Raw genomic sequence first — 16704 nt, forward strand, 5'->3', positions numbered from 1 at the left:
TCTGATGGTCAGTGGATCTTTGTGATTATGTGTTATGTGTACTAGAGGTATACCTTCTCAGATTGCCTTGTGTCTTCTCTGAGCTAAGGTAGAAAAGTGCACATGTGAGGGTCTGCCTATTTTATTTTCAGACAGCATGATCTGATGGTCCACTGGAGTAGATGCCAGAGTATGGCTCTTCTCCAGGACTTGCTGATAGCATGGAGGGTGGAAAATCTCAGAGCAGAGCTGTCCTGAGCAACTGCTCACTCCCCCAAGGGAGATCTCATCAAAGAAGATAATTGGGAAAATACATGAAGCCTTCCTCATTTAGGAAATGGTAAAGGTAGAATGTGCGGGTCAGGCATGGTGGCTTATAAGACTGGGCCATGAGAATTGCTCAGAGATTGAGGCCAGTCTGAGCGCCATAGTGAGTTTAGGACAGTATGAACAACAGTGAGGCCAGTCTCCACAAACAAACAAAAACATTGGGTTTGGGGTCTATAGGATAGATAGCAGGGATGCTGAGGCCCTGACATCTGAGTCTGCTCCCCTTTCCATTGTATGTACAGTCTTCCTGTTAGCTTGTACTTCCAGAGAGTACAGCCTAAAGCTGGGCAGGTGTCTGGATTCAGCCTTAACAAATGTGCAACTATTTGTATATCTTTTCCCCTCTGGACAAAGTTGCAGAAAAGAAGCTATAACCACAAGTATTGACTTGGTTAGAACTTGAGTGAGGTGAAGAGGTTGGAATATTGCAAGTTCAAAGCCAGAGCTAGCAGGCTATGTTAGCCCTCTGTTCTCCAGCCATTCACTGCCCACCTCTGCCCTGGCTTCTACAAACCCAAGGATATCTTCAGACAACATCAGAGATTCCCAAAGCAGAGATTCCCAGCTTTGCAGTAACCCACCTCCCTGATGTTTCCACCAACGCATTTAAAAAGTACTGTAATTTATGATTTAATTTGTTTTGTTATATAAAACTTTATAGAACTGATTTGGAGTTAGACTGACACAGGGTCTCATGAGTCTGTGTTCACAGGACATACTCATGTTTGGTTCTAGAATAAACTGTCCCTTAACTTTCTTTGAGGTGAGAGTTGTGTTTTTGCCTCCATGCCCCCTTTATTTACAAAAAGTCAAGATTTTATTTAAATAAAGATATCCATAAACCAAGTCCGAATTAGGTGTGGTTTATTATTTATTATTAATATATAAGGGTGAGCTTGGAGATTTTAAGGAGAGGAGTACTAGAAGAACTTCTAAGGTGGTAATTTGTTTTGTACTGTAGATTCCTCCTTCCACCATCAGATTACCCAATTAATGTATAACATCACAAAGTATGAAGACTGTTACTCTGTTAAGTCCTTGAGGGTGGTGAAGTGAGGAATTGTTGGTAGACAATGTCTTGGGGTTATTAGCAGGCCACTAAGTAGTTCATTGACACTCAGGTGATTTCCTAGTGTCATCCAGTATTTATAAGGTTGCTCCTTGGTGGGTTTTTTTTTGTTTTTTGTTTTTTTTTTTTTTTTTTGAGACAGGGTTTCTCTGTTACTTTGGAGGCTAACCTGGAACTAGCTCTTGTAGACCAGGCTGGTCTCGAACTGACAGAGATCCGCCTGCCTCTGCCTCCGCCTCCCGAGTGCTGGGATTAAAGGTCTGCGCCACCACTACCCTGCTGGTGTTTCATTTTTAAGATTTTATTTATTAAGTATACAGTCTTCTGTCTGCATGTGCCCTGCCGTCAGCAGAGGGCATCAGATCTCATTCAAGGTGGTTATGAGCCACCATGTGGTTGCCGGGAATTGAACTCAGTACCTCTGGAAGAGGTGATCTTAACCTCTGAGCCATTTCTTCAGCCCTAGACATTTCTTTTGTGATACTAGAATTAAAGGGGTATTTAGGTCATTGGGTCACCTTTCTCCATCACCCACATTTTCCCCTGTACCCTTTTAGCTAATGCCAGGTCCTGTTTGTCCCAGTATGGTGGGGGTGTCTCACTGTTAGACTAGTAGGGCCATCTATGGCTTGCTCGGAATTTGCCCAATGAGGAGGCTCTGTTGGCAGCCTGTGGGGAAGCCAGTTTCCAGTCTGGATTTTCCTTACTTGTGGAATGCTGTATTGTTGGCTTCTATTACTTCACAGAAAGTAACAGGAAAGCGTGGCCACATCTGCTTCAAGAGCTCCTGAATACTGTCCAAGGGTGTTGTCAGCCTGAGATCCTCAATGAACTCTTCAAATAAGAGTATTGGAGTTCACAGAGAGGGGCATGGGTCTTGACCTTCCAAAAGCTACACACAAAATCTGTACCTTTTCTAAACTTCTTTGATTTCCTAGAAAAATAAAGATTTTTCAAGTAACCTGTGGTTTTTCCTATTTTTTTAAACTGATTTCTTGTATTTGGACTTTCTGTATATGAACTAATTATATAGATGGGACAGCTATAGATTATTTTTCTAACACTTTTTAATTCTTTTGGAAGGAAACAGATAAGGAAATTAGTATCAAGAGAACAAACAAAGCTGTGTGGAGTTGTCCAGGCGTTTGTGTGTGTGTGTGTAAGGAATATTCTATTGTCTGTCATTATAGTTGATGGTTCTTTATTTGTACACAAAACTTCAGTTCCATACTACATCTGAGGAGAGCCCTTAGGTTTTCTGTTGTTGTTTAGTTGGTTGGCTTTTGGTTTTTAATACAGGGTTTCTCCATGTAACTCTGGTTGTCCAGGAACTCAGGACCAGGCTGGCCTTGAACTCACAGAGATCCACCTGCCTCTACTTCTTGACTGCTGAGATTAAAGGTGTGCACCACCACTGCCTAGCTAGAGTCCTCTGTTTGTTTGTTTGTTTGTTTTATGATCTCACACAGTTTAGAATTAGTCCAGGACTTGCTCCAAAACTGGCATGAAGAACCAAGTTCTTCAAATTCCTGTTTGTTTCCAAATGGTTCGTTGCTCTTTCCCACTAGGCACTTGTGAAGTTCCTAAGTGTTAAATGTGTGCAGTTAATCTTTGGACAACACAAGGGCTGGGTATAGCACCTTCTTCTGCTCTTGACAATCCAAGCATAACTTCAGACTCCCAGCAATAGTAAGAGATGGCTGTCCGATATCACAATAGTGTCATGTAAGGTAAGTTTATGCACTTGGAGGTTTATCCTATATTTTCAGTCATTTACATTTTTCCCAGCTTCAAGTATTACCATGTAAAAGTCTGTTTGCTTAAGCTTGTATAAATTTTTTGTTTGTTTTCATTTTAGTTTTTTGTTTGTGTTTTGAGACAGTTTCTCTGTGTAGCTTTGGAGCCTATCCTGGCACTCGCTCTGGAGACCAGGCTGGCCTCGAACTCACAGAGATCCACCTGCCTCTGCCTTCTGAGTGCTGGGCTTAAAGGCGTGCGCCACCAACACCCGGCCTCCATTTTGTTTTTTGAGACAAGAGTTTCTCCCTATAGCTCTGACTATTCTGGAACTCGCTCTGTAAGTTCAGACTGTCCTCTAACTCAAGAGATCACCTACCTGCCTTTGCCTTCTGAGTGCTGGGATTAAAGACATGCACCACTACTGCCCTGCTAAATTTGTATAAATTTTAACTTTTTGTAATATATGTATTTATTTATAGTAGTAAACAAGGTATTATCTACATGTATTTTATGCATTCATGGCATACCTAACATTTTCTTAATATTTGTAATATTTCTAGGCTACATAGTTCATCTACGGTTTTTTCACATTTTCATATATATTAAGAAAATTGCATATTAATAGACCCACAGAGCTCAAACCCATGTTGTTCAAGGGTTAGCTATACTTACAATCCTATGCTAGCATTTATTTATAGTTTGACTGCTCATGTTGAATCATTATTGAAACCAGTTAGTAAATCTTCTTAATCTCTTATGTATCTTTTATTTTAAAAATGTATAGATTGTGGGGCGTGGTGGCACACACTTTTAATCTCAGCACTCAGGTGGCAGAGGCAAGTAGATTTCTGTGAGTTTGAGACCAGTTTATTCTATAAATTGAGTTTAGATTAGCCAAGGCTGCCAAATGAGATCCTGTCTTCAAAAAAAAAGGGTAAGTCAAAAGAAAAGGGAGTTCCAGTTGAGGGATTGCTAAATCAGATTGATGTGTGAACTTGTTTGCAGCAGGCTGTCTTAATAGTAATATAGGAGGGCCTACTGGGGATGGTGGTACCATTCTCTGAGTAGGTGGTCCTGGGCTGTATGAGAAAGCTGGCAAAGGTTCTGGAGAGATGCGGCAACAGATAAAAGCACTACTGCTCTTAAAGGACCTGAGTTCAGTCCCCAGCACTCATGGAACTCTTATAATTCCCACTTAAGATATATGATGCCTTCTTCTGGTCTCTGTGGGCGCGCGTGTGTGTGTGTGTGTGTGTGTGTGTGTGTGTGTGTGTGTGTGTGTGTGTTCGCGCACGCGCACTTTCTTATACTCACAGACCTAAAAAAAAAAAGGCTAGCTAAGCAGGAGCCTTGAGTAAGCCAGCAAGCAGTGATTCTCCATGGTTTGTGCTTCCAATTCCTGCTTGAGTTTCTGCCCCGACTTCATTCAATGATGGGTTGTATCCTCTAAGCTGGAATAAACCTTTTCCTCTTAGTTGTTCTTGGTCATAAAACTTGTCACAGCCACGAAGGTGAAGCTGGAACAGAATGTTAAGGTGAATGAGCAAGTCTTTGGTTGAGTTTAATGTTTCCTTGCCTGTCACACTATTTGTCTTTAGAGGGCTCAAGTCTAAGATGTTAATCTCCTACCTTGGACAGTGCAGAATATATTGTATAGTATTTTATGAGTTAATACCCTGCATGTAAATGTGTCTGGTAGATTTATTCTAGTCCCAGAATTTGTTGTTGTTTTTGTAGTTTTTCGAGACAGGGTTTCTCTGTGTAGCTTTAGAGCCTGTCCTGGAACTCACTCTGTAGACCAGGATGGCCTCAAACTCACAGAGATCCACCTGCCTCTGTCTCCCGAGTGCTGGGATTAAAGGCGTGCACCACCAACTCCCGGCTGTAAGATTTAATAATAACTTAAGAGCTAAAGCCTTAAGTGACCTTAACTGGTTTTACAAGGGGTTGATTCAGTCCCCCATTGCACTCACCCCTGCATTTCCTGTTAAGGTATGACCTTATTTATCTTCATTTTAATACAAGTCATCAAAGTGGAATATTCTTCAACTTTTCTATTTCTTGATCGTCTTCAGGGTCCTCAATAATATTCATGAAAATAAAGGTATCAGAGTCCCCAGTGCCTGAGCCATTTTCCCACTTATATGATAACTTCTGAGAAGTTTTTGCTGAGAAGTCTTCATCAGAGTCACCCCTGGACTAAGTCAGAAAACTCCTGGATTTACACTTGGCCTGCTGTAGCACTTGAATTGTGTTAATAGCAGATTAGTTACTTAAGACGGCAGATACATGAAACTCTGTAATAGGTGGAATCCTTGTGTATGCCTGGTTTTTAGGACAGTTCTTGATGTATAATATTTAGAAGTAGGTGCTAAGAGAATGTCTCTTAAAGATACATTATGAGAGTATGATTATAATATGTTTTGTTTTTAAAATTACACCCATTTTTTGCATTACTGTTCTGTCTTGGCTTTTGACATATAAACTGGTTTTACAAATCAAGCTTTATTTCATAATTAGAAGGAAACTTGTCAGTCCGTAGGAGTCCGGAGTTTCATGTCTGACTCTGACCCGAACAAGTAATAGGAGTTCCAGACAAGGTTTTACATTCTGGTGCTGTTAACACCCCTCCACAAGTAATGGCCTTAACCTACATATCTAAGAAGATCTTCCTGTCTGACATTGGTGTTAAACACATGGTTTTGTTTTTATGCAGTACTTTATTAAAGTGCATGCAAACATAGAGCTACCTATGTATTAAAATAACCTTGTTTTTGCAGGAAGGACGATAAAGACTACGCTTTAAAACAAATAGAAGGAACTGGAATCTCCATGTCAGCATGCAGAGAAATAGCAGTAAGTGAAGTTTTTGTAATTACCATATCAGCTGACTTTGAGTCTCAACTGGCAGGTCTCTGCTGTGTTTGCCATCATATGAATTGAAAGCTGGTAAATATTTTTCTAAAACAAGTATTTATAGAAAAAAATTTTAAGAAGTGAAGTTGGCATTTATTTATTTGGGGTAAAATTAATTTCACTTATTTATATGAACACCTCCCCCCAATAAACATCACTAATTCTTAAAGTTCCTGTTGTAAGTCTAGTCAGTGACAGTCAGTTATCACTATAAAGCTAACAGTTTTCTATGGCTGGAGTGAGATTAATGTCTTCATGTATACTAGATAAAATTGAAATTCTGTTTTATTATCACCATGTCCATTTTCCGTTTGGAATCAGAGCTTTCCATGTAGTAATTAGAATCTCCTTACTCCAAAGGAAATATTCTCATATTGATACAGTTAATAATTGTGTATATATTTAAATGAAATATTGCATCCTTGAGATTGACTTGAGCTTTTGCTCTTATAAATCTGTGGCTCTGAGCTACTGAGATGGCTCTGTAGGTAAGGTGCTTACTATAAGCTATATAACCAGAGTTCAGTCCCCAAACCTTCATGTTAGAATGAGAGGACCAACTCCCACTAATTTTTCCTCTGACCTTTACATACACATGCTATGATGCAAACACATGCACAATGACAATAATTTTTTTTTTAAAATGTGGTTCCAAATGTATGTTTCCTGACTTTATAATCAGACTTTTATGGGTATATATCACAGTCATTGCCTGTGTTATTGCTTTAGTTTTCCTGTCTGTACATAAATGTGGCTTCTGTAATCTAGAAATGTTCATTTAAATAAGTACACTCATTTAACAGATTCATGCTGATGTATAAGGATGGCCATTTGTTGGCAGCACATTAAAGTAGGAAAAATGAAGATACACAAATTTGGGTCTCTGTGTCTGAGTATTTTTACACTGCTGGGAAAAGAGAGTCATAAATCTTAACAGTGCAAATAAGTGAGCCCAGTATCATGGTAGAAATACATGGGAAAAGGAAAGAGTGCTTGTTGAGTAGAGTTGGTAAGGCATCTATTTCCATGGTATCTTGAGCAATCCAGAGCAATGGCAATTGTAACAGGCTTTCTTTTGGGGCCACAAACCAAATAAAGACATGGAGACTTATTATTGTAAATGCTCAGCCTTAGCTTAGGCTTGTCCCACTAGCTCTTATAACTTATTTTAACCTGTTTTTCTTCTTCTGTTTTGCCTTGGGTTTTTTTTTTTTTCCCCCTTTCTTTCATTCTGTATGTTCTACTCTGTGTCTGGCTGGTATCTGGCTGACTGGCAGCTGGCTGGCTCCAGGCATCTCCCTTTAATTTTCTCTTGTTCTCTCTGCCTGCCAGCCCTGCCTGCCCCTCTACTGCCTGGCTATTGGCCAATTAGCTTTTTATTAGACCAAGGTGCCTTAGGCAGGCAAAGCAACATATCTTTACATCATTAAACTAATACAATATACACAAATGTAACAAACCTTTGCATAGTTGAAGTAATATTCCACAGTAGGCAATAGCCTGAATTATTTTGGAGGGTCTCCACACACTGGCACTGGGAGGAGCTTAATCCACTCAAGTGAGGTCACTCCATTACAAAGATAAGTTTGTACACATTTATATATTTTAACAATATGTCTGAGCATTATGAACACAACATTTTAAATGTGAGACTGAAATTTACATTAATAAACATAGAAAATTAGTTTTGGACTACTTAATCTGACCTTTAATTGCTTACCCCAAGCCCAAAGGGCATAGGCAAATGGCTATAACTTTTAATTATACTCTTTAATAAAACTAAAAAGTGGTAGTTTTCTATATGGCTTTTTTATGCATCCTTAGTTTTGGTTAATCCTTTACTCTGTGTCCTGCCACTGTGAATGGCAGTAGATGATGACGCAGACCATCCCAAAGGGCTTTTTCTAAAAGTATACAAATACAAATCACTAAAGAGCACAAAGGGTTCCCCAGTGACCATAGACCCTTAAGACAGCCCTCAGCATATAGACAAGAGGCCTAGAAATGGCAACAACTATATACAAGCTCCAAACAGCACTCCAGGCACCAAACAAGTCTAGCTAGTGTGCAGCAGTGACTGCTTGGAAGGACAGCAACTGTGGAAGGACAGAGGCACTTTCAGTTACTAATGGCTCCCAGGGCAGAGGCAAGCAGTTCCATAAGTGAACTTCATACAGGCGTGGCTCTGAGCACCTCTAAGAAAATGTGATAGGTAAAATCAACATGAAACAGTGGAGCAATATGCAGGGAACACCAAAACCCATCTCCCACCAGTTTGTTGGGAGCAGTTAACAGGTGGGTCATGTGGACTTTGGAGAAGCAGCTGATAGGGCGTAAACCATCTGGATCCCTTTGTTTCCCTAACTGTGTTCAGCCACTCATTCCAGCGTTGCTTCTAAGCTTCTATTTCTCCATGTTAGGTGTATTTCAATTAGCTATCTTTCCCCACTCTTCTTTATTTTAAATGATTATTTTGTGTACCTGGTATTTTGCCTGCATTTATGTCTGTGTGAAGGTGTCCAATCACTTTGAGCTGGATTACAAACAATTGTGAGCTGCCATGTGGGTGCTGGAAATTGACCTGGGTCCTCTGGAAGAGGGACCATTGCTCTTAACAGCTAAGCCATCTCTCCAGCCCATTTTTTCCCCACTCTTGGGATAAGATATTTATACACCAATGATGGTTCGTCAAATTATTTTCTCCTTACACAAGTCAGTCTTAACAAACACAAATTCATTCAACACTGCGTGGTGATGTAAGAAGTTATGCTAATTATGACTGTTAATGGTAATAAAGTGACTGAAAGGAACAAGGGGAGCTTTTAAAGTGCTGATAATATTTTGGGTATTTTTTGATGTGGATTTGGTCCCATGGGTTTAATACGTGAAAATTCATTGAATTTGGCACTTGTGGTTCGTGTATTTGTGGTTAGTCAGAGGACAGCTTGCAGGACTGGGTTCTCACCTTCTACTGTGTGAGACCCAAGAATCAAATTCAGGTTGATGATGAGTGCCTTTAAGCTGCTAAACCATCTCATGACCATGAATTTATTGTTTTTAATTGCTTTTTTAAAAATTCACTTCCAATTAAATAGAAGCATCACATTAAAATTAACCAGATCCAAAGTCTGTACAGGTTAATGAACTTACATATAGCTGGAATTAGCATTTAAAACAGAAATTATGAAGTTTCACATTAAATTTTATACTCACTATCAAGTATATATTATGTAAATATCCCCCACCATACAAATGACAAAACTTAGTGCTGGGCTAAAGGCTTATACAAACATGGCCAGCTATAAAATGTCTTTGTAGATAAACTCAATTGAATTTTGGATCAAATGTGCTTACCCTTACCTATATCTCAATAAATGTAAATGCATTTACACATAAAGAAATAGCAAAGTGTTCATTTAGTTTACCTGTCAACGTATTATGCATTTTAACTTGGGCAGGAATTGTTTTTGTTTTTTTGTTTTGTTTTGTCTTTTGTTTTTTGTTTTGTTTTGTTTTCTTTTTTTTTTTTTTTTTTCTTTGAGACAGGGTTTCTCTTTGTAGTCTTGGCTGTCCTGGAACTCATTGTGTACAACAGGCTGGAATTGAACTCACAGAGATCCGCTTGTCTCTGCCTCCCAGGTGCTGGAATTAAAGACTTGCACCACCACTGCCCAGCTCAGTTTGGTTCTTAACTATGTATTAGTAATGAAAATCTTAGGAGGGTTCCTATTGTTCACTTTGATCTGTTGTCACTCCTACCCAGGCTAGGCTATGACACACATCATCACACACATCATCAGCATGTTCTAGATGTAGTGCAACCATTCCTCAGGAAGCATTTATAACAGGGAAGGAAAGAATTTTGAGAGGTTCTTCCAAAGCCAGGACATCACAAAGCTCTCTTTTGTTGTGAGCTGTTGTCACATTCATTTCCATAATTCCTATGGGCTGGAATCCCTTTAGCTTAGTATACTGGCTAACTGTGCAGTAGGTATAAGTTGCCCATCACCTGTATACCAGAGAGTATCTGATAGATGGGATGGGTCCATGGTTAGACAACGCACTTCACTCCAACCTCAGTGTCTCTTTTTAATCAATTTCTAAGAGTTTGGTTGAAGAAAGACTCTTCAATTTTTTAATTAATTAATTAATTTTGGGAGGTGTTCGAGACAGGGTTTCTCTGTGTAGCTTTGGAGCCTATCCTGGCACTCTGTAGACCAGGCTGGCTTTAAACTCAGAGATCCTCCTGCCTCTGCCTCCCAAGTGCTGGGATTAAAGGTGTGCTCCAACACCTGGCTAAAAGATTCTTCAATTTAAATTTTGAAATAATTTGGAATAATTAAGGTTCAGTTTAACTATTACCATGATTAAGATAGACATTTAGAACTTGGTTTTGCTTTTAGGAACAGCTCATGTTAGAATATGGTGTCAGAGTTGGGGAGATGGTTTAGTTGGTAAAGTATTTACCTTGCAATCACCAAGATCTTTATTCAGTTCTTAACATCCAAGTAGAAATGTCTGCCATGGCCATAGCAGGGCATGCTTGTAATCCATGTGCCTGAGAAGTAAAGACGGGAGGCTCCCTGGGACTTCCTGGCCAACCAATCTACTGTAATTAGAGAGCTCCAAGCTCCAATGTCTAAGGATGATACCAGAGGTTGTCCTCTGGCCTGTACACACACATACACTCCATATGCACAGACATGCACCTGCACACACATGTACAAATTCATAATTTTTTAAGAAAAGAAAACACTCATTTTGAAAAAACTAGAAATTTTCTTACCTAGTTTTTTTCCTCTTCACTCTGAGTGGCATATATTGACATGTATGTTTTTAAGTATTACTATTTTTGTACTTTCCAAGTCTAAATTAAATATAACTAGGGTGAATTAGGTTTATAGTGAATGATATATTCAAAGTAGACATACACTCAGAAAATTAAAATTTCCCTCACTGGTGAAATTGGAAAAATAAGTGGTTTCTTTGAATAAAGTGGGTATGGATGCATTTAAACCTTTTATTTTGTAATGATTAACCAGCTCTCCACAAATGGAAAAAAAAAAAGTTCTGCTGAAAGCCAGTTTAGTCCCTGGGATCCAGCTGTCTCCACTGACCAGCTCTGGGAATACAGGCATGCACTGCCATGTCTGGCTTAATAAATACATTTTTGATGATGCTATATTTAATTTAGGATTTATCAGAATGTAAATCTATTGTAAGCTGAGGAGTGTCTCTTTATAAATGGAATGTTTTCACCTAGAAAAAACTTCTACATGCTCCAACAAGGATGGACCTTGAAGATAATACTGAGTGAATGAGCCAGACACAAAAGGATGAGGCTGAGTTTGATCCCTAGGATCTACCAAAAAAAGATAGGCATAGTGAGTAATACATGCCAGTGCTTGTAATCCCATGAAAGAGGAGGTAAGAATGGATGGATCTCTTCGGCTCACTAAATTCCAGGCCAATGAGACATCCTGTCTCATGGATGGATGGATGGATGGATGGATGGATGGATGGATGGATGGATGGATGGATGGATGGATGATAGGTAGATGACTAAATAAACCGGTTGGGGAGATGACTCTGTGATTAAGCATTTGCTCTTCTAGAGGATATGAGTTTGATCACCAGCACCCACATCCGGTGGCTCACAACTGCTTATAACTCCAGCTCCTGGGGATCTGGTTCCTACTTCTCCTCAAAGTGGCCACCTGCACATGTAGCAGACACACAGATACACATGCATACACATAAAAATCAATCAGTCACATGGATGGCACCTCAAAAGTGACGCCCAAAGTTGTCCTTCCTCCTGCTAGCTCCTCGGTACTGGGAGTACAGGTACATATCTGTCAACCCAAATGAGAAAGACAAGGTGTAATGAGAACCAACACTAGCTGCCTACCATAGAAACCCTTAGGAAAAGGTAGTAGAGTTTACCTGGAGCTGGACCATTGATTGATACAGCATTTCTGCTTGGAATGTTGAAAAAATTTTATAGTAGTGATGGTTCTACAGCATTGAATATATTTAATGCCATCAATTTGTGGATTTAAAAATGGCTATAGTTGAAGCCAGGCATTGGTGACGCACGCCTTTAATCCCAGCACACAGGAGTCCGAGGCAGGCAGATCTCTATGAGTTTGAGGCTAGCCTGGTCTACAGAGCAAGTTCCAGGACAACCTCCAAAGCAATACAGAGAAACCCTGTCTCCACAAACAAAAACAAAACAAAAATGGCTATAATTGTAATTTTAATAAAAAGTTAAAATCACCAGTCAAGCAACAAATGACAGATTTGCTGTTATCTTTTCTCAGTATCCTTTTCCCTGCAGGTTTTTCTGTCACAAAGCACCTGCTTAGCAATCACACTATGTGGGTGTTTATCGAATGTTTAATATCAGTAAGTGCTGGCTTTGTGTTGCCTTTGAATTGCTGCTGGGGTGGCTAGGTGGGGGGGTCTGATAATACTGAGCCCTGCTTTGTTGCCCAAGCTGGCTGTGGACTCCTGGGCATCATGTGATCTTTCTGCTTCAGCATTCATCATCAGAGACCTTTGTTCAGTTCTTAGCAGCCATAGAAATGTCTGCCATGGCAGTAGCAGGGCATGCTCATATTCTGTATATACATGTATGTATAATTCGGTGTGATTTTGTTTTCATTTTTTTCTTTTTTAGTGTTATCTTTGTGTTAAATTTTGAATGAATCTCCTTTGTTTTGTAGTTACTTCGAGAGCTTAAGCACCCAAACGTCATCTCTCTTCAGAAGGTGTTTCTGTCTCATGCTGATCGGAAAGTATGGCTTCTCTTTGACTATGCTGAACATGACCTCTGGGTAAGGTGGACTGCTTATGGTAGATAGGGCTGTTATTTTCAGTCAGCTTGGAAGTTTCTAAACAGTTAGCTTCCACTGCACTAGAAATCACCTCACCTGGAAGCTTTGGCTTTGTTCAGTGGGTAGAGTTACCTTATCAAAATGCCAGGAAGCAGAAGTGTTTCAGCTGTGGGGCTATTCATTTGCATATATTTCATGAGACATCTTAGAGGCTGAACTCATGTCTAAACTTGAAAGTCACTCTGCTTTAATTTTATATTTACCTTATACATATACCCTTAAGGAAGTGTCATACAATGTTTAGAATTATTTTGAATGTGAAACAGTGTTTCATGTTGTGGAATCATGTTAGCTCTCAGAAAGTTCTGAATGTCGAATCAAATCATTTTGGATCTTCAGGCTAGGGAGACTTCCTGGAGCATTGGCCTTTGTAAGAGACAGTAAAGAAATAAGAGGAGTTCAAGCATCTCAGAGCATTGTTTCCTAGTTACAGAGTTCATTAAAAGGTGACCTTATTTGCTATAAGGGTTTTTTTTGTTTTGTTTGTTGTTTTTTTTTTTTTTTTTTTTTTTCGAGACAAGGTTTCTCTGGGTAGTTTTGGAGCCTATCCTGGCACTCGCTCTGGAGACCAGGCTGGCCTCTGCCTCCTGAGTGCTGCTGGGATTAAAGGCGTGCGCCACCGACGCCCGGCTGCTATAAGGTTTTGAAAGGGCATATTTTCCTTTGTCCTGTAGTGTGAAGGAATTTAAAATGAAGCAGTACTTGTTGGGTGAGCACAAGTGCTATAAAAGGATAGACAGGTCTAATGTCTGTCCCTGCCCCTGTCCTTTGATGCTAGGAAAGTCTCCTAATAATAGTCCTGAAGTTGTTACAAGCTGTATGAACTAAGTATGGGAAACTTATTAATCATTTCTTAGTTACTCACAATTGATATTTAATATGATGTGTTCCATTTTCATTGGCAGTGTGTTTTACTATATGAATGGCATACTTTTGCATAAGGAAAAATGGTTGCTGATGGGGCCACATTGTAGAACAAGATGAGTGCCAAAATAGATTGTAGTGTCTCTTGTGGGTTTGTTTCTTAGGTTTGTCTGGCCTGTGGCATTTTTACATATTTAGACTCAAATTGTGTATTTACGATTTCTCAAATGAATGATTATAGTTTACTGATTTAGCCAATACCATGAAAGACTCATACTGTATTGGTAAGAATGTAAATGCATCTTATCTTAAATCAACAAAAGAAAAACATCAATCAGCCTTACTATCGCCCATGTTCGTGCACCCAACCTTAATTAAACTAGTGAGTCACACACACACATACTATAGGACATGAAAGCAAGGAAGAGGATGGCATTTTACGTATAAGTTATGTTGTATACTTCGATATATATATAAGTAATTCACCATCGCCTTTTTTATTATTTTACTAATACTGAGGACAATGAATATTTTTAACATTACTTTAATAATTTCCCTAAAACTTATAACTTTACTACTTTTTCCTTCTTTAATTGGAATATTATATGTGGATTGACTAACATAAGGCAGCAAAAGTTATAATTAAGAGTTGTTTTGAAAATCATTTAGGCGTTAGTGTGATTTATAGCCTGTGTACTGTGTATTTGAGATTTTACTCTTGGAATATGAAGAATATGTAGGCAAGAGATTCCCATGCTATAGACTTTTATTTGTTTGTTTATTTATGTTTTTTAAGTGCTGCTTTTGGAAAAATAACTAATATTTGAAGTGGGACCTGAAGAAATACACCTTTAATTATCTTACCTCCTCTACTTGGTTTCTATTCTGGGAAGATTAAAGCTTCTAGTTCTTTAATATACTTTAAGTCTATTTTTATTGCATTTGGAGAGTCGGTGGGTTTTGTTCTTACTAACACAGACTTGATACCACATTTTAGGATAATGTGTTACATATTCTAAATTTTTAAGTAATATATGAGGTAAAAAAAACTGAGAAGAAACTCAAGGTAGCCTGGTGCTATTATTAAATGCCAACAGTTATGCACCAACGAATACATTTCTCTTCTCACTGCAGATGTTTTATTACATTTTCCCTCTTGGGAAATGCAGCCCCTAGTTTCACAGCTTACTAGTTATTCCTTCTGTGTGCTGTTCTGTATAACATCTGGTAAAAAATGAGATGTTAGCCTACAGTGTTAAGCATTACACTTCTACTCTCATTGTTTTTAACCACAAGAATTCACTTACTACACAATGAATTGCCCCTGTGTAGTGTGTGCTCGAGATGAGTGTGCAATGGTGTAGGAGGCATAGCTGACCCGAGATGTTCCTCAAATTTACAGGTGTTACAGAAGATATAGAAGCTCATCGTGAGCTTGAGAATTAGAAAGGGAGAACCCTTTCATGTACATTTACTTGTCAAGTGTTTTAGTTGATAAAGTTGTACTTCATTTCTCTATAGTTGTCTCGTCACTTGTACAGAGAAAGCTTTGCAGGGTAGGCTCTTTCCTCATCTGGACTCTATGTTTCTAAGTATAGCCAGCTATCTATTTGTTGTCTTTTCTTTAGTTTCTATATGTTGGGTGTGTTTTACTGAAACATCCATTTGCTCTTCATAACCTGTGAATATCAGAAATTGGTACCACACCTGTGCTCTTCAGTCAGTCAGTCAGAATTTTGCCCCCCCCCCTTTAGGGGGAGGTTCTGTTCTTAGAAATTCCTGCTGGATAAACAGGTCCATAGTGCCCCAGATATAATTAATTTTAATTATATTTTAAAATGAAGAGCACCCTAGTTCCAGCCTCTCTGTCTTCTTTCATTTCCTGAGACGCCATCACATGTCTTAAAAATGGAGCTGACCCCTTGGTTGTTAGGACATATGCTTCCTGTGTGTGTGCTAGCTCTGCTGTGCTGTAGTGTTGTCAGCATCTTGGCTGATCTCAGCACTGCCTGTTCTTTTTTTTTTTTTTTTTTTGCCTGTTCTTATTTGTAAAGCTTCTTGTGGTATTTTCTTTCTTTCAGCATATAATTAAGTTTCACAGAGCTTCAAAAGCCAACAAGAAGCCAGTTCAGTTACCTCGGGGAATGGTGAAATCACTGTTGTACCAGATCCTAGATGGGATTCACTATCTCCATGCCAACTGGGTGTTACACAGGGATTTGGTGAGTTGATCCACAGCTGGGTTCAACCAGGAAATATGTTTATAGTGGGCACTTTTCCCATTCTGTAGAAAATTTTGCCATAGGTAAGTAGGCCTGCAGCTCTTGGGATGTGGTGGTATGTGTGTGGACTGTCCTGGTGCCATTGATAGGATACACTTACAGGAGGTGGCAGTCAGCTCTCTCCTCCATAGCTTTCTTCACTGTTAGCTTAGACAGTGCTGCTTACTGGGCCTAGTGCTGGCTGTTTCCACTAGAGTAGTTGGTCATCAAACTGTGAGAAGCTCAGGATAGACAGCTGCTGTCTCCACCATTTCCTGCAGTATTGTTAGAGCCACACTTGGATTTGAATGAGTGTAGGGAGTCAGATCCTCATACATGTGCAGCATGGACTTTACCTATTGAGCTGTTTCCCAGTCCTTGTCTACTTTAAAAACCCCATTCAATGGATTATTACTCATTAAGTCTTCATAGGTTTAAATTACTGGTCTTATTGCATAAATAAATGTGCTTTTTTTTTTTTTTTTTAGTTCTTTTGTATGTAAAGGTGGCTTTGTATCAGTATCAACACCTTTGTTTTAAACAACTACATGCACAGGGAGGAATTTTGTCTCTGACTACGTGTCACAGACTGAAGTGGAGCCCCGGGGCCACTGTGCTGTAGTGTTGATTCGGCCTTTCCTCTTGG

General features: G+C 39.2%; 1 protein-coding gene across 11 annotated transcripts in view; it reads left to right on the forward strand.

The window, feature by feature from the left end:
* The window catches only part of Cdk8 (cyclin dependent kinase 8), a 71991-nt gene that overhangs the window by 22026 nt on the left and 33261 nt on the right, over window positions 1-16704 (forward strand). For 7 of the 11 annotated variants that reach the window (XM_027413672.2, XM_027413663.2, XM_027413664.2 and 4 more), the window contains exons 2-4: window positions 5899-5974; window positions 12763-12873; window positions 15879-16019. In XM_027413672.2, coding sequence (XP_027269473.1) covers window positions 5951-5974; window positions 12763-12873; window positions 15879-16019 — 276 coding nt within the window. In that variant the 5' untranslated portion in view covers window positions 5899-5950. Of the gene's footprint in view, window positions 1-2955; window positions 3109-5898; window positions 5975-11297; window positions 11419-12762; window positions 12874-15878; window positions 16020-16704 lie in introns of those variants that run through there. The other 4 variants (XM_027413670.2, XM_027413671.2, XM_027413668.2 and 1 more) reach the window with 4 other exon arrangements.

The sequence above is a fragment of the Cricetulus griseus genome, chromosome 4, assembly GCF_003668045.3.
Source record: "Cricetulus griseus strain 17A/GY chromosome 4, alternate assembly CriGri-PICRH-1.0, whole genome shotgun sequence".
Lineage (NCBI taxonomy): Eukaryota > Metazoa > Chordata > Mammalia > Rodentia > Cricetidae > Cricetulus > Cricetulus griseus.